The sequence below is a fragment of the Neodiprion virginianus genome, chromosome 4 (genome assembly GCF_021901495.1).
Source record: "Neodiprion virginianus isolate iyNeoVirg1 chromosome 4, iyNeoVirg1.1, whole genome shotgun sequence".
Lineage (NCBI taxonomy): Eukaryota > Metazoa > Arthropoda > Insecta > Hymenoptera > Diprionidae > Neodiprion > Neodiprion virginianus.
In genome coordinates this window covers 37593346-37612648 of record NC_060880.1, presented here as the reverse complement: position 1 = coordinate 37612648, position 19303 = coordinate 37593346, and the positions used below count along the sequence as shown (strand labels likewise).

General features: G+C 38.3%; 1 protein-coding gene across 2 annotated transcripts in view; it reads right to left on the bottom strand.

Annotated features, from left to right (window-relative positions):
- Nucleotides 1–19303, bottom strand: part of LOC124303979 (parathyroid hormone/parathyroid hormone-related peptide receptor-like) — a 47101-nt gene that overhangs the window by 6664 nt on the left and 21134 nt on the right. For both annotated transcript variants that reach the window (XM_046761876.1, XM_046761875.1), the window contains 3 exons: nucleotides 17627–17714; nucleotides 9596–9702; nucleotides 6752–6898 (listed from right to left, as the gene is read on the bottom strand). In XM_046761876.1, the coding sequence (XP_046617832.1) occupies nucleotides 6752–6898; nucleotides 9596–9702; nucleotides 17627–17714 (342 nt within the window). The remainder of the gene's footprint in view (nucleotides 1–6751; nucleotides 6899–9595; nucleotides 9703–17626; nucleotides 17715–19303) is intronic.

Sequence of the window (19303 nt, the reverse complement as noted above, 5' to 3'; positions counted from 1 at the left end):
GGGAAAGATTTATGGGCTCCACAGCTTTTATCGTTCAAGAATCGTTCATTCAAAGCTTGACACGGTTACGATATTAATGGGGTGAGAATTTTTCTTCGCTTTGGCCAATTTTTGTGGCAGCGAATTCTTTCGGTTGTGTATTGCGCAGCTTTGAATTTTTCGTTACAAGTTTTCTCAAGGTTGGCGCGGTTTTGTAACACGTTACTGGAAAAAATTTCTAGAGGCGTGTAACAGATTTCAGTGGTCTGAAATTGAGATGCAAAGTGCGTACGTGTATAATCGATTATGCTTATACGTAAATATATTTCATTATTTTCATTTTCATATTCGTGCTTTTTTCACGTACCCATACTACGCAGAAATATTTTCCTCTTTCCATCAATTCTCGTCAACTTTTACTATACATATTGTGACGATGCGAAGAAGTATATTTTTGTTATGGAGATGTGCGAGGGAAGTAGTTCGAGTTTTTAACGTTCCAAATTCCTTACGATCGTTTAGAAAATTTTGTTTTGACCGTTGTACGGATTGGTAGAAAAAGAACGAACGAAAATATCTTGTGCCGTGATTTTTCGTTTGCTTCGAAGTAACGTGTAACCGTGACCCGTGATAACCAAATGAGCCAATGTTAACTTTTAATTGGTATTGAGTATGTTTATTAGGTTTAGAAACACCGCTGATCCTCAATGTAATTGAAATTCCAAAGGACCGATTTGCCCTTCGCTTAAACCATCCAATTTCGAAAGCCGATAGCACCCATTCTCCGAAATGAATGTTGCCTCCGCCATTTTACTAGTCACCGGATGCAAACTGGATGGACCGCATCTCTTCTCCCTCATTCAATATTGCTTACACCCAAAAAGTTAGCAGGGACGATGTTTTTCCCGGTATGAAGAACTCTACATCGAGGTGAATGTATCTTGGAAAAAGTGATGGAACACAAGTTGAAGTTCAGAAAATTTTTGTGGAATTTGGAAATTAGCGGTGGGCGAACAATGCGAGAATTTGGTGCAGCAAAAATGAACCCACCGGCTATACGTCGGACCAGCTCGTATTATTCTTTCCCCCGGTATAAGAGTATAATTGAAGGTGCAGACTGCGAGGGGTTTTGTCGTTACTGTTATTTTTATCTGAGATCTCACTGCACGATTATCGTTGTCATTACATTATACCAGCTCCGTTAGTGGGGTAGAAATTTTTGTGGAAAAGATACCAGAACGTGTCGCGGATTTCCGGCCCTGGAAAGGCATCAAGGAAATTACACTTCTTGGGAATAAAGTTGACGGTCTCTTTATAAACGAATGAAACATGAAGAATAAACCATTATCGTGGGTATAAACGATCAGTGACATTTATTAGATTTAGAAGGTGAAGTAAAAAATGCGAAGGGGAAAAAAATGAAAAACAAACTTCATTTTTCGATTTTACTCGCTGGCATCTTCACAATATAATTTCAGCCGGAATACGCGGATATTGAATATGTAATATTAAAGAAGCTTAAACCACCTTGCAGAAGTCCGATTGCCCCTCGGTGAAAGAGGCGTTCGGTTCAGTGCGAATAGAATTTTGGACCGATTTGCGAATTGAAAAACTGGGGAACCTTAGAAACGTTTCGTAGCTCTGGGAATATCAAAGTCGCGAAATTGGGGACTAAAGCGCGATTCAACGTCTAGTCGCAGTGTGATTCCATTTGGCTGATCCAATCATCAAGTGTTTCTTTAGACGCAAAGGTACTGCTTTGGTTAGCAGAGAGGTGGTTCTTTAGTGATTCCGGCGTCAGTAGAACATCCTTTTGGAGAATTGTATAATTTACATTGATGTTGCTGAAATAATGCACGAGAATAAAATTCACGAATTTGAAGAACATTTTGGATGATAGTTTATTATAATTTTATTAATAAAGTTATGTCGATAGGTTTTCATTTAATTACAGTTATCATCAGATAGAATTAATACGGAGTGTATAGCTCCATTATTTTCATACATCTCAATGTATAGGAAATTTCTTTCGATAAAAAATGAACGTTTCAATTTTCATTTTGTTATTATTAGTAACACGTCAATCCAGGTTATGTGAAAATACAACTCGCGATATTCAAATTTCGCGCCATATAATCGGATCCGGGACGCGAGATTTTCAACCTATACACCGTCGTGTTTATCATTAAAAATCTTTTCGAAACGGTCGGCAACGTCTCCTTTTCAACGTATCGTTGGAAAGATCTATATTCCAACAACCATTCTTCACTTGTTTGTCAAGGTCCACGGATTTTATGAAATAATTGTGAGAGCATTTCCGTTGAAAAAACTTGAAACGGCCATATGCGCTATGTTAAAAGTTCAATTTCCAAAAAGCTCGTTTTCGCGTTTTCGGCCAGTAATCTGGTCTGATATCCAACAAGAGGATTCACTTCATTTCCATTACCAATCAGTCCAATTCTCGTATACAGCTAAGGACTTTGGATTGACTAAAGAACCACCTTAAGTACACTTAACGCAGTCACTGCGGTGTCAGCGGAAGTGCGACTTGGACACACAAAGGCTTTGTGAGAACTGAAAACGTCCATATAGTCTGTACCGGATCAGATCGCGGTTCGTTTGCAGCAGTTTGAACAGTTCTGGAGCTATCATCAAAGTTTCAATATGTAAATTGCCCGGTGATTAAGGGGAGAAATCCCTTTAGAATTTTCAAAAAATCGATTTTTTTTTTTTACATATTTCGAAGGTATAATACCCAAAGAATATACCGACCAAAGGAAAACCCGAAATAATGAATATTTGCGGAATTATCGCATATAGTGTAGAGCGGAGCGACAGCGTGCGGTCAGGTAGCGAGTCGGGCGCTCGGACCGTTAGAGGCGGAGCAACCTTCACATCACAATGCTCCCTTATTTACCTTTTTTTTTGACCAGGTAGATGTTTCGAGAAATTTTATAGAGGGGACATTATAGATATATCCATATAGCGTGAACCGGTAGGTATACGGAACGAAACGTTGCCCGAAGAACAGATTCAGTTTCGTTTGAAATTTTGTCACGAACGGTCGTGTTTACCAAAGTAAAATGCCAAACTATCCGAAAGGAACGCGAGGCAACATAGCCCGAAAATGTGCGAGCAAAAAAAGAAGATTTCAAGGAAATCAATTTACTGATGCGAGCGGGGAGAATTTCGGGCCGAGTACAAGTGACGAGATGAGTGCAAGTGCTAAAAAACTCAAGTCTGCGTGCATAGAGGATGTACGTACAAATCCTTTGCACGCATACAGAATTATTGAGTTTTTAACAGTTTTTACGGCTCTATCAGACATTTTAATTTGTTCTGTGTGCAAGCAAAGAGTAAATTTTAATGAGTCAGGCCATAGAGTGCTCGGTTTCAAAATTGTCGTTACGTGTCGGTGTGGCAATCGAGAAATTAAGTCAGGACCTTTGATTCACACTGGTTACGAAATTAATCGAAGGCTTGTGCTAGTTATGAGATTTTTGGGGGTCGCGAGACGAGGAATCAATACCTTTTGCAATCTCATGGACCTGTGCACTGGATTTAATCAAAGCAGCTACACCAAAATCATCGAGCATATTTATGCAGCTGCCAAGTCCTCATTCAATTTTTCAACGCAGAATGCTGTCAAAGAAGAGGTGAAAAAAAATATCGAGCATGAAAGAGGAGAAAAAATTCTCAAAGTCTCGGGTGACGGTACGTGGAAAAAGCGTGGGTCACTGTATGGTGTAACTACGTTCATCGGCTACTACTCTGGTAAAGTGGTCGATTTAGTTGTGAAAAGCAGTTACTGCCAAGGCTGTACGTTCTGGAAAAATAAGACTCGTACGAAAAAATATGAGGAATGGTTCGAAGATCACGAAGAAAATTGCATGAAGAATCACGAGGGCTCCGCGGTAAAAATAGAGGTTGATTCTATGATAGAAATGTTTTCCAGATCTGAAGAGAAATTTGGCGTAAAGTATGGCAATTATATAGGTGATGGCGATTCGAAAACTTTTAAGGCCATTCTAGAACTAAGTCCTTATGGTGACGAGTTGACTGTTGTAAAAAGTGAATGCATTGGCCACGTAGAGAAGAGAATGGGCACCAGACTCCGAAACCTAGGAAAAGAAAAAAAACTTTCCGGAAGAGGCAAGTTAACGGATAAAGTTGTCAAAAAACTAACGAAATATTACGGTTTGAGCATTCAAAGAAATGTAAATAGTGTTGAAAATATGAAAAAAGAGATTATGGCTACTTTCTATCACATTTTTTCAACAAAAAAAAAGCCAAATCACAAATACTGCCCGACTGGACCCGAAAGCTGGTGTAAATGGCAAAAAGCAATCGCCTTGGGTAAAAATCCAAAATTGGAAGATCTTTCACCGTTACTTCCCGAAAATATGCAAGAGCATCTCCTGCCAATTTACCAAGATCTGTCCAGAGATGATTTGCTAAAAAGGTGCTTGGGAGGCCATACCCAAAATGCAAACGAAAGCTTCAACTCGACGATCTGGCGATTGGCTCCAAAACATTTGCATTGCGGCTTAAAAATTGTTGAAATTTCGGCCTACATCGCTGCTGGTATGTTCAATGATGGCTTCTCTTCGATCTTGAGGATTATGAATGCATTGGACATAGTTGTTGGTACCAACTGCAGAATTTTCGCTGAAACTTCGGATGAGGAGCGAATTGTACGGCAAAACAGAGTGAGTCTTTCTGAGACGAAAGAAGCTCGTACTGCCCGGAAAAAACAGCTGGCGGAAGAAAATGAGCTTTTCGAGGAAGAAGAAGGTCTGCTGTACGCGCCTGGCATCGCTGATTAATCGCTAAGTCACTACAATCACTAGTTTTCACATGTTGAAGCTTTAAACGCGATTATCTCGAAACAACATTTTCAAAAACTGCTCCTGTTGTAGCTCCAAAAATTGTCGACCGATTTCGATGAAATTTTGGGAGATCACACTCAGTAATATTATCGGAAGGATGTACCTAAAGTTCGAAAGGTAGCGCGTAAATAAATACCTTTTTAGGGGTCAAGTATGTCGAAAAAAAGGTCGAAAATTCGACCCTTAGAATAAAAGGGCTCCGAAATTTTCAATTTGGCACTTTGTCATCATTTTTTAGGTACATCCTTCCCCTTAATATGTCAATAAACGAATAACACTTGTTAAATCTTATTCAGATCAACAGCAAAAGAGTGACAACTGCAGCACTTTTCGATGTCACGGAAAACAGGCGTCCCAAGACCCTTAATAACGCCGCCATTTTGTGTATGATCGCAACAAAAAAGATTGTTTCTCACCTTGAATGCTTCAATAAAATTATGTTAAAATTTGAAAATTATTAGATAATTTTTTTCCCCTCTAAAAAAATTCTCGAAAAATACCTATTTTTCACGCTTCCAAAGGGATTTCTCCCCATTGGCCTGGAAGATGAGGCGAGGGTTTGATTTTCGTTTAACAGTTCACGGAGAAAACGTTTCCGTCAAATAAACGCAAAATTGTAACAGATCTATAGAACAACGCTCGAATAACTTTCAAGACGAGTTTCCAAATTCTCCAGTTATGTAAGTTATACTCCAATTGTGGAGGTGATTTTCCCGTTGAGCAAGCTGTTACGCTTGACTAGTTGTCCAAAGATTCGTTAAAATGTATCACATTACACAATTTCAGCCTGTAATCCCCGAAAATGACGGGTAATTCATCACGTCTCGTGTGTATTCACTTCAGAGCTTTTCCCGCTTGCTTTTAATTCTTTCGTTTTTACAGCTTACTGGACAAAATTTGATTAAAATTTTTGTTTATCCGCTTGGTATAGATATGAATATGAACGAATGAATATCCTACGCGAATGTCGCCTCGTTTTCTACGGACGAGAATGTTTATCTCGTCCACTGAATCACCAGGCCACCAGGGGTATACTTCGTCCTAAATTTACATTTGCCAACTAATTGTCAAACTACTATTACACCGCTCTCGTCTCGCACTCGGAATGTGGGAAATCTGAGTTTAGTTTTAGCCGCGGCTCGCCTCTTCTCGAACACACCTTTACATTCGGGGATAATTGGGTCGCTACCCAGATCCTTCAATTATGATTATTCGCGAATTTTAATGCTGATTTGCTGTTAATTGGAATTTTCTTCGTGGATTTCGAAGGGCTGAAATTGTTTGCTATTACGTAATTTGAAAGCGTGTTAAAAACCTCCGACTTGTCTTACAATGCAAGGAAAATCCTTATGTATAATATCCAAGGTGTACCTCACAGATTTCTTTATTCTTAGATGTATTTTGTCACATCAAGAATCGCGTTTAATCTTTAGAGGGCCGGCATTTTTCCCTGGAAATTTGATATTTTTCAGAGGTATGATTTGGGTGTATAATAGTCAACACGTCCGGTGGAGTTTCGGAGTTACCTGCTGGCTCTTGTTTGGGACACTCCGGTCCTCTAAAGGTTAAAGGGTGAAAACTGCCCCTAAAGTTGACCCTCGTAAACAGAGCATGCAACCCCTAAGAGCGAAAGTACTGCGCATATTATTGTCCATTTATAGGGAATAACGTCCAATTGATTTCAATGACAAATTTTGTGTCATTTTCGAGAGATCCGAAAAGATCAATTTTTTGGTGTATGCTTTAGGAGTGGTTTTAGTAATACATGCTTGATATTTTTTTACTCTACTAACTTTTCTCTACTCAAACGTTGATGATTGAAAATTAAAATATCCCAAAAAATTTACACAACTATTTTCAATATAGTGAGGAGAAATTCTCACCGCAAGCGAAGCGTTCGGGGTTTCCAGCTGCATGACGACCTTGACGAATGGTGTTTTGAAGCACTGCGAGTAGTTGCTCCATGTGCTGTTAGTTGTGACGTTCCAATACCAGCTGCCGTTGGACATGCAAGACCGAGTGGCGTTTTCCTGTGAAGAGTAAAAATGAAAACAAAAAAAAAAAAAAAAAAAAAAATGCGACTGAATCAAAAACAAGCAAACAAACGGTCGAACAACATAAGTCAGAAGAACGAGATTATCAATGTCCCTTACGCTGCAGGCTGGGGTACAAAATCACCCCACTTCATGTTCACCGTAAATTTCATATGAGAAAGATCCGAAATAAATAATGTAATATCGCAAAAATCGTTAATTCATTCCTTTTCCAAAAATACAAAATACTTCGCTCACTAAAATAAAAATACCTACTGTCTTCTAATCGCGCCGTGTGTCCATAAGTTTTTTCTCAAATGTCATGTGTCTTGAGAGTAACTCGGTTAATTTTCAGTTCAAAATAAATTTCATTGTTTCGTGAACGTCACAATGACGCCAACTGTGCGAGTTACACGGTCCTTACACCTAAAATAAATTAAAGACAAACAGCTCAGGGTAATACCCAAGCGTTACGTGACAGCATAACATGCGCGAAATGCGAAACGCGAGGTGCAATTTGAGGGTGGTCAGTAATCAGCGTTCGACTTTACTTGGGGTGATTTAGTTTTCTCGTAAAGGGCTTCGCACTGCTCCCAAACGGAGATCATGTCCGATTATCACGCATCGCCCTAGCCTTTGCGAACCTTTTTCCAACCTTTTTCTCCCATTTACCAACCCCTGTCCCAGCATGCTGACCTCGTCTTCAGTTTATAGACGTGTAACTGGGCGCAGTCCACCATCTGTTTAATTAGTATTCAGACTTCGATCAGTTTAACGAGAACAATTCCGCGCAATGAGTTCTCACCGAGTCTAGACTATGGACACTTTGTGAACTTCTACAATCCTATGGCGGGGGGTTATTTCTCAGGCGTGAAAGTTTGAACGACAACTGACTGCCGTTGAATTTTTCTCCTAAGATCGTAATTGACAGTCACAAGCATTTGCAAACTGATCGCATTCCAAAATTAACTGTCGTATTAGATCTGGCTATGCAGATAATTATCGTTTCGTTGAAACAAATTGGTTTATAATCGCGTAGAACTGTAGGTTCCCTTGACGATTGGCCCGATACAGGTCAAACTGCGATGTCTGTACGCCGGTTGTAGTGCAGATGGTCAAACATCACGCGAGATCTTCCCCAAGGAAGACCCTGATGGACTCTTAAAGTCAAGCGGCGAGCATTTCTGCTAACTCATTTAAGAGTTTTTTGTTTTAAATAGAATGAAAACACTTGGAAAAACTTCAGTTCGAGGGCTTTATTACTCATAGTTTTGAAAAGATTTCACCATTTTTTCATCAAAATCAATAACAAAATAGCGGCATGGCGCCTCCTCACAACCCTTAAGTAGTTAAGTGGTGTAGGTATGACAGGACAAAGTTTAGGTATCTAGTGCATAGAAAACGAAATTTTTTCTTTTCTTCTTTTTGAAACAACTGTCTCCGAGCTCCACTGATATTTTACTGACCGATTGTTATATTAACCTACTAATGTGAATATTTCATGAGGAATAAACCTCGCAATGAATTTCATCAGACACGGTTCAGTTGAAAGTAAACTTGAACGAAGCAAAGCAGCTTGATGAAACCGCTTTTATGCGGGGGTTGAAAATTGACGTTTTAAAAACACTTTTATAATGATGTACTGATACAAATTCACCGCGAGGTTTCTTCTCTTCTTCGCGCTTCGTGCCTGCGCACATTAACTTGGAATATACGCATTACTTATTTTCCCCATTACGTGTGAAGTATGAAGTAAAAGCCGATTTCTGCGAAGGGACGTTGGAAAAAAAAAAAAAAAATCGAAACCTTCGAGATGCATGAAGAGAAGAAATGAAATGCTCTCGAGGCTTATGTCAATTGACTTTCCGTTTGATCTACTTAAGGAGATTGCTGATGAAAATTGGAATGTAGTCACGCGACCCAAGTATTTACACAACCTTGATTGATATTAATTATTAAACGTTACTATGCAAAACTTCGGATGGTTGTGAAATTGTTTATGGTACTGAGGATAAGAAGGTGCTTATAGTGAAATATCCTTTACCGTCAAAATCACAGACAAAAAATGTAGGCACGTCGATACAACAACTATCTTATTAGTAAAAGCTACTCTTAAGAAGGTATTCGTAAATTACGAAGATCTTTTTGTGTATTGTTCGCTAATAACAGTAAAACATATGAAGTGTCTCATAAAATATTTTGTCGGAATTTTGTAACAGTGAAATATAATTCAGTTCATTCGGAAAAAGTGATTAGATGACAAACGATGAATATTAAATTGGTAATTTGTTGAAAACCTTTACTTTGAAATTTTTTTGTTAAATTAACTATTACATTTCAAGACAAATTAGTTATTTTTAGCAAAATGAAATTTTGAACAGAAATAAAACAATTCAGAAAGAAACAAAATACCAGAAAATAGATCATTTTACTCAAAAAATCATAATTCACTGAATTTTTAATATTTTGAGCTGAAAATTGACCGAGTCAACTCTTCACACACAGATGTTTTTCAATTGAAATTTAAATTGAACGTCGCGGGGTCGTTTTCACCCCGGTATGGAGCGCAAGGGTGAAAAATGATATTGAACGTTTATACGCGCGTTGAAGATAAACCGAACTTCGATTATATGACGTACTAACTTCGCGTGAGGATTTCATAAAAGCTCACGATTCGCGATGAGGGAAACTTACCTTGTCGTTGAAACCAGCGATGTAATCCGGGCAGGCGACAGTCGCCACTGCGCCAGGGGATGTGGATGGCCAACAGAGGATGCCGTCCCAAAGCTTCGGGCAAAAGCCTGCAGAATTGAAAACAAAGTCACACGGTAGTCGGATGAATCAAAATACTCCTGAAAACCGAAGCCAGAAAGCTTCTCGTTACTGCGTGAGAACTTGGACTCAGCTTTATGATTAGTAAGGTAAGTGTACCAGTTACTGACCCTGTCCCAATTATTGACCTTTTTTGGTTCTTAGTTCTAAAATTACTAAGAAAACAAATTTGTATCGTGTAACCCTCTAGCGATTGGTTTTAGTCATCGAGAAGTTCACAATTTGTGCCATCAGCTTATAATTTTGCAAAATACATAGGTCAATGATTGGGTCTAAACGTGTCAATAACTGGTATACACTTACCTTATGTTGAGTTTTCGGTCACGGCACGATGCGGAAACGCTTTTGGTGGCTAATAGTCCTTGATCGTAATCTCATCCTGTACGTAATTCTACACAGTACGGTTCTCTCAAAGCATGATTTATTTCATCAGTGCTTGAGAGAAGGATTTAGTCGTCCTGAGGTCAGAGTTACGAGTCGACTCGGTGCACAGAGAGAGAGAGAGAGAGCTAATATGACTGAAAGAACCGATGAAGGAACGACTGATTCAAAGGAGAAAGAAGATTACTCGTACGGTAGAGAGTATTAATAATGCTCTTTCATTGAGTATTGAACCTGTGTGTGTTGGACTTGTTCGGAAAGTGGAATTCCAAGTACTGTACGAAAATTGGGATCAGAAGTTTCGAACTTAATGGAACACGTCACGACTAACGACCATGGATGAAATTTCATCCAGCAACGGTGGAAGGAGGCGAAATTATAACGATATGCCTCGTTGTAGCGTGCACACTTTATATATATATACATATGTTGAACATAAGTAATGTGTAGGTGACGAAAAACCACTTCCAGAGGGTCGTAAACTGTCTAAACGGAGATGCGACTCGCTCTCTGCTTCCTGAACGCTTCCGAAAGTCGGAGAAATTCTCTCGTGACATGGTCGCATTAATTTATTTAATATATACCGCGACATATACATGACAGAAAATACGCGTATCACATAAGCGTTCCGGAAATTGTGAAATGGAAACGCGTGACCCGCGTATTTGTGGACACCATGAACTTCTGTAGATGTGAAGCGGAAAAGTGACGAGGAGTTGGCGGGCGTTTTGAGGAACACTTATTTCGGTGTTCGCCGTTAAGGTAGTTCTTTAGTGACTCAGGAGTCGTTAGAACATCCTTTTTTGGATAAGTGTATAATTTGTATTAAAGTTGTTGGATCAGTGCACGAGAATAAAATTCATGAATATCAAGAACATTTTGGATCATAATTTATTGTAATTTTATTAATAAAGTTATGTCGATAGGTTTTCATTTGACTACAGTTATCATCAGATAGAATTAATAGGGAGTGTACAGTTCCATTATTTTCATACATCTCAATGTACAGGAAATTTCTTTCGATAAAAAATGAACGTTTCAATTTTCATTTTGTTATTATTAGTAACACGTCAATCCAGGTTATGTGAAAATACAACTCGCGATATTCAAATTTCGCGCCATATAATCGGATCCGGGACGCGAGATTTTCAACCTATACACCGTCGTGTTTATCATTAAAAATCTTTTCGAAACGGTCGGCAACGTCTCCTTTTCAACGTATCGTTGGAAAGATCTATATTCCAACAACCATTCTTCACTTTTTTGTCAAGGTCCACGGATTTTATGAAACAATTGTGACAGCATTTCCATTGAAAAAACTTGAAACGGCCACAAGCGCAATGTTAAAAGTTCAATTTCCAAAAAGCTCGTTTTCGCGTTTTCGGCCAGTAATTTGGTCTGATATCCAACAAGAGGATTCACTTCATTTCCATTACCAGTCAGTCCAAGTTTCATATACAGCTAAGGACTTTGGAATGATTAAAGAACCACCTTAACGGTTCACCACTATTGAACTCAAATTGATCGTTACAGTGTCGCGTACAATTACGCAACCCGCATTATACGTGTGTGGGTATCTATAAATGAGCCATCGGCCTGCACCCTGCGTTGTTGGCTAAAGGCGTTGCTCCACGAGAACCAACTGAGCTGCACTCCTTTCCAGGGTGTGTAAATTTCGGTCTCGCAAATTCTTACGAGGTTATACGATTCTCGTGAAAATGGTTAATGCAGCAAAGTACCGAATAGCATTCCCAAATCGTTGACGCGAAAAGAGTCATGATCATTCGGTCCTGTTATAGCATTTGTCCCATTACGGACCAGTAAGATCCGTTAAATGTTCTATAGCATTTTTACCGAATTGTATACAAGAGTGAGAACTGAACCCTTGTCAATGTCGACCTCAATCATCATGCTATTACTTCTCTTAAACAGTACGGGAATGGTTGACTTTTTCAATATACGAAGCTGGGTCAAACAATTTGCGAGTAGATTGAACGAGGAATCTTCTGGATTACTCGGAATCCTTTGTTATTTCCATAATTTCATCATATTTATCTCTCCGCATGCCTCCGTTGATTCGTTCGATTCGTGTCCGGATACCGAAGTATTAAAGACTTGTCACGTGCACTCGAGACGATCATTTTGGATTGGAAACGATCCGTCATCTCTCCGTGCAAAAGATCCTCCGGTACTCGTTTTACGCTTTCCCGTTCATCCTGGTAATCTAAAACTCGATTAGCACCATGGAAGCATCACGAACCTTGTCTGCGATGGAATCTCATCATAAAATTAGGTGGAAAAAAACTAAGGATTATAAAGAAAAGTCTCGAGATCAGAGTTCGCCGAATGGTCGAGTCGATTATGAGGAGTAGAAGAAGTGCATAAAATTTCCTTTCAACAAACACGAGCTTGCGCAAACTCTTCATGTGCGAAGTTCGTCGCTCTTGGTGTTGTATAAATTGGTCTTGGTACGTGTGTACTCCACTACGGTGAAATCGAAATGCAACCAATGGACCGAACGCGTATTGACGAATAGTGAACAATATTCACGTTCCACGTAATTTGATTTCGAGACACCTAAAAGCATGTATTGGAGAATTCAGGGTCGTGTGTAATTGGGCGTCCTTTGGGGGGTGAATAGTCATCGTGCTAAGTGTGACCCGACGTCACGTCTTCAATGAGGTTGGATTAAGGCGGTTTGATGGGAAAATATCGTCACTTTTTAGCCGTTTTATTATTAGGAGAAACTGGGATGGTCGATTCTTTTATTAAACCTTACGCTGCGCACCGCCTGTGTATGTGACATTGGTGTCGCTGGAGATTCCACGTGAAAACTCATTGCGTAGAAACGGAGGTATTGAGTCGAATAACTTGAAAAAATTCTGCGTCACTCTTTAAATATTACATTTCAAAGCAAATTAGTTATCTTTGGCAATATGAAATTTTGAATATGAAAGGAAGAAAAAAATTTATGAAACAATGAAATACCGGAAAATGGATCGTTATACTAAAAAAGTTACAAGTCGCTGAATTTTTTATATTTTGAGCTGAAAATTAACTGAGTTACTTGCGAAATACAGATATTTGAGAAAGTGAGAAAAAAAAAACGGACATACCGTGTGATGAAAAAAAATGGATTTATTTAAGTGCGTGATGTTGTATTTTTGAAAAAAGAATGAATTAACGATTTTTCCGATATTTCAGTATTTATCTTGGATCAAATCAGATTATTCTGGATATATTGCCATGCGGTCGTTTTGACCCCGGTGTGTAAGCCTAAGAGTTAAAAACATAAAAATAGAAAACAAGTTCTGGATTTACCTACAAGATTAAAGTCGATTCAGACAGGTACCGATTTTTCTATTCAAATCTTTTCAAGACTGTTGAAAATCTGGTAGATTCGTTCCACTTCACTCGAGGCAAGAGTTACTCGCTTTATAATTCAGATGAATGTTTTCTTATAATTTGATAAACACTCGATGAAGTTTTCAACGAACGAGACCAGACTTTATAAGCGAAGGCGTGCCCCCCCCCCCCCCCCCTCCCCATTTTGAACTTCTGTTAATCAAGTCAATCGAATTTAGTTACAAGGTTCTGTAACCCTTGCAGACAGAATACCCGGTAATTCCTCACCTCGTCTTCAGACTCGAGTCGTTGTAAACGTCGCCTGCAACGTGTCAAGTTGGGAAATACCGGGTAACTTGGACATTTCCTCTCTCTACCATGTATTCAAATTAATTTAATACGTGGGAAGAGATGGTTCATGGTTCACATCGTAAGCCAGAAATGGGGGTTAGTATCCTCATCCTTATTAGAGGCTTTTATAATTCATAATTATGCTAAGGTGGGGAAAACCACATCATGAGGCGGATTTTCACGCGCTTTTTTTATTTTTACCCATTTTTTTTTCAGTGGTAAAAATTAATTGAAATTTAATCCCAACTTTGTCGTTATTTTATTCATATTTTGAGTTACGCTTAAAAAGTTTTTCAACACATTTGTGGCGAAAATTTAGAAGCTTTAGAACTCCGAATTCGTTGTTCGCGGAAAATATGGACGTAGCAATTTTTATCTGAAAGTGAAATGGTTTTTTGTTTTTCCTCTCGTTTTACAGTATTAGCATGTTTTCTAAGACTATGAGCCAACATTTCGCGTCATATCATAATTTCGATAGTGTTTTTTTTATTGCGAAATAAGTGAAAAAAAATAAATAAATAAATAAATAAAATTGTGAAAATCGAGATATTTTTTTCAAACACCGATTTTGACCCGTAATGAGGTTCATATTCTTAGAATACATGTTAATAATGTAAAAAAAAAAAAAACAAAACCATTCTGCATTGAGATAAAAATTGCTATCTTACTTGAACATTTCTGTCGAAAAATGAGTTGAAAAAATTTGTAAACGTAATTCGAAATATCAGTAAAATAATGTTATTCAAGCTAGATCAAATTCCAATAAAAATTTCCTACTCTGGAAAATTCATAAAAAAACGTCTGAAAATCAGTATCTTGATGTTGTTTCTCCCTTTTCACGTGTCCAATGAAGATCGTTCGTTTGATCGATTGTAATTTTTTTGTTTTTTTTTCCTTTTTATATTTTTATTTTCTCACCCCCTGAAGCGTTTCGTCGTAATTATATCAATGTCATGCTCCTTATAACAAAGTGTTGCTCTCAAAATTCTCGGTCCCCCATAATTTGACAGGTGGATAAAAACAAAACTCTTGACAAGAGCTTAAGTGCTCGGGACAAGAGGGGCAAGTTTAAAGGCTCTTTTCGCGCTATGGGGTGAAAAAAGAAGTGTCGTACGGATAAAAAAAAAAAAAAAAAACGGGTTGCAAAACAACGCTCGATCGATTATCGACGAAACGGGAGCAGCTGGTTTCGGTAAACGTTTTAAAACCATGGATTGAAACGTGCCGTATTAACCTGGCGAATTTTTTCCGGCGAAAGGGATTCTCTGCAAACGATATATTTTTTCCCACTTTTGCCACTTCGTCGTTTCGCGGGTAAAATATTGCCGACGAATGATCAGCGTCGTAAAATGAGACGAGGTGGAAAGCACTTTTTTTTGAAGGAAAGTTAACGATCGTCGATGATCCGAGGGACGCAAAATGGACGGTTGGCGCAACTACGTCTGTGGATGTAAAAGGTGTTCCAGGGACCGGGATAAAGTTCATCCGTGAGAAATGAATGTCCGTGTCTTTATTCGGTGTCGAGCAAAGATTTCCGTCACGTCTTTTTTTGCATGCGACGATGGTCGATGTCCGAACAGCCGAGAGCGATGAGTTTGCGAATTTGGAATTGCACGCATCGAAGTGCGAGGGGAGGAAACGGTGGGCAATAAATAAACCCCTCGATTCTTTATAGAATTTCTTTTATACCGTGGTCAGCGAGCCTCAAGATTCGTATTTATTTGGCAGTCCTTAGGCTTATTGTCGGGTAGGAGTAATCCTTGAAGAGGAATCCGCCCGAAGATGCATTAGAATTGGGAATGAGTGGAATATTTCGCTGTGGGATCGACGGATATGGGTCACCTGTGTATAATATTACATTGGGGATTATTGCGGGGATCGATTCGAAGAGATATTTCCATTCGGCTCAAATTTCCCAAATTTTATCATGCCCTTAGGTACAACATTTCCCAAATTTTGTTAGCCCCCCTCCCCTCCCGTAAGTCAATAGTGACAGAGGAATTTCGTCCGGTTCTTCTCGCTGTCTTTTTTTTTTTTTTTTCTTTTCTTGTTTTTATCTTCCTCACTTTTTTTTTTTCACTTCCCGTTTTTCTTCGCTCAGTGAACAAAGGAGGTTATTGCAATCCACCCGAAAATGAAAAGTTGAGTTTTTGCTAGATCTCGACGATTCAGGATCTTGAGAATCAGATCCGACAATTTTCGGACGAATGCGGTAGATAGAAAAAAAAAAAATCGGATTTTGGTTGAAATTAGTTGGCGCAGGTTTTTTGGGTCACCGACAACGAATCCAAGGTCAGACATCAAAAATTTGTAATATTGGATCCATTATAGTGGTTGAAAATAAAAAAAAAATCGTCATAATTTCATGTAATCCGGTATCCCAAGGCTTTAAAATCGTTAATCACGAATCCAAATTTGTAGTTCGAGATTCGAACTGGATATCAATATATTTTTTTTCTCTCAACTTTGAAGCTACAGTGCGAAAACTGGAAGTTCGAAGGCTGGCTCACGGTCAGCTTAATGCCATTTTTTCTCTCTGTGTATACACACTTCGAAAAGTCGACGGTTTTGTGTAAGCTCAACTCCTCTTTACTTGTCCGCTGTAATTACTCCGCGTTTTAAGCGCGGTCATTTGTTTATGTACAATTATATCCCCTAAATTTTCACTTCAGATTAATTATCGCGGCGAAAATGGGTTTGAAATTTATAAAGTAATACTAGATGACGTGAGAAAGATGACGAGAGAAAATCGTTCTGAAAGTAAATGCGAAGAAAGGATTTGTTGAATTTACCAATTACGACGACAGAAATCTTTGATCAGTAGAAACAAACGTTAATTAATCCAGCAAAATAATGAAAGAGAAAACGAGCAATTTTTGAGAGTTTTGTTTCTTCTCGATAATCAGTCACGAGGATTCTTCGGCTTCTACTTGTATACGGCTTGAATACTAATTAGAGAATTTATTTAACAAGCAATTATCACTGCCCGTCTCGCAACTCAACATTTGCACGCGCTACAAGGCCATACTTAACGACGATTTTTTTTTTGTCTTTTTTTTTCTGTTCTCTCATTTTTCCTCAAGAGTTACGCGATGTTTACACACATAGATTTGTCGACAGTAACGAGCTACGGCTGTTTATCGCTTAAGATTTCATAAGTTAAATAATTTCCTCTCTTAAATTCCTAATTAAACACGCACGCTGTTTGCATGCTTGAAAATCAATCCATCCTCATCGATAAGGAAATGATTTTTGGGTTGAACAGTCGCCAAACGCGACGGTTTTTTTGATCCCAAATCTTTTTTACATGGCTCCGATAATGTAATCGGTTGCTGATCGGATCCACGTCTAGTGGTAGTGATGGCACAAAGAATCTATCATCGAATTCTGCGCGATATTTTCTAAGCAATAACGTTTTTATATTTATTCGTATATTATACAAATAAGAGCTACACAGACAATGAGAGAAATTTTTATTTCCGGTTATTTTCCAACAATATTCAAACGGTTTTTTTTAACGATACCTGTTTTTCCGAATTTTTCTAGTCACTGTAACAAATGAAATTTTTCTCAGTGTACTTAATAGTGCGCAGTGATAAATTGTGAAAACCACGCAAGCTAGATTAATAATTATATTACACAGCTGTAATTATTTACGCGTTACTTTCCGGTGTATTTCACAAAGTGCGGTTTCTCAAAGTTAGTCACCGTTCCCAACCGCTGTCATTCGTATCCGGCATAACGCCGCGTATCTCTAATCGTATAATAACGGGCTTGCACTGTCACCGCGTCATCGCTTTTTCGAGAAAAACTCACCGGCCATGTCCATCGTTCCGTTTTGACACAACCCAGCTTGCAGCTGCATGATCTTTTTCTGTATGCTCGGACTTGTGTAGCCCGAATCCTGAAATGATAAAAGAAAAATTTGGTTACGTATTTTCGGATCAGTTTTATTTTTCCATATAAACAGTCGCGGCACGTTAAAAACTGTGAAAAATTACTGCTCGAAACTCGCGAGCCTAGAGCTTAAAGAACGAGTTTCGAATGCGCGCCATTATCGAAGTTAGGTTAACCTTAAATCAGGTTAAACGCACGGAATAATCACGTGACAAAAATGGCGCGCAATACAAATCGCAGTTCCAAACGCCTCGGATTGTTTTGTAGATTTCTTTTTTAATTCTATTGATTTACGAATAGAGTTGACGTTTGGAAGTTATTGGCAGGCCGAATTTACGCGTAACCGCTTGATACGGTATTACGTAGAATTCAATGGGCTTAGAATTGGCAATGCACGTTTGTCTTGTCGCATCATTATTATAGAGAATTGAAATTCAAATTGAACGCTATTTGGTACTGTGAATTCTGCTCCATTGTTTAATCATGCTGTTATTCTAAGCCTGAATAATCCGCTTCTCGAATTGCGCTTTCGTTCTGGTGAACAAAAATTTTGAGCTTTCGAGGCAATTTGTGGTTGTTTCTGAACAACCGAACGACTCACCACTAAAAAAAGATGATATGATAAATCGCAATACGTTTTGTAAGAATTCAGTGTGTAATTTATTACATGATTTATCTCGTAAATTTGATGAAATATTTAAAAAATACAAATTATCAGATACACTACATCAAAAATCATATAGTTGACTGTATAGTTGATATTGTGATTTCGTGTTTTTGTAATTTATTACGTTATTTCTTGTATATTTTATCCAATTTACAAGATAAATTATGTAGTAAATTACACGGTGAATTCTTTCAAAACATCTTGTGATTTATCACATCAACTTTTTCAGTAGGATTGTACCTGTAGGCATTATACAGATACGTAAGAAGCTCAAGTATTCTCAGGTCACAACGATTGTGAAGCGGCTCAAATAGTGCAAATCCGGTTACATAATTCACAATTCATCCCTCTTTCTTGATTTTCGTTCTGTTATTCTGTATTACGGGCAATTCTGGTTAAAATGCTTCAATGGATCGATATCAATTGAAAAATGTAGAATGTATTGAAAAACATAATTTAAACTCATAAATGTAAATAGTTAATTTAAGATCATTTAAAATTTTGAATGCAAAATGCCGTTTAAATTTCAAATGCCTATTTTAAATGAAAACCATTTCAAATATATTACCCAGCAGTGATTACGGGGAAAACAACCCTTGCGAAGCAAACTCCTTTGCGTATGCTTATGAGGTTGATTTGATCAGCTTTGAAACGCGAATGTGATTTTAAATTCTCTTTCAAAATCCCCTTTCGTATGTACATACATAGTACCTGCGCTGAGACTTGTTTCTCACAGATTTATTCGCGTTATATCTGGTGTAAGGGAATCGTTCGGTTAGGTTTCACGAAGTTATCAAAGGATCCTCCCTTCTCAATCCCCTCCAACCCCTGTAGTTCTTAGAAAAGAAAGTGGAAAGCTTTCAGGTTCTTTTGTTTGCGCTTATTACCACGAAAGAATGAAACGGAAAAAAAGAAGCAAAGAGAGAAAG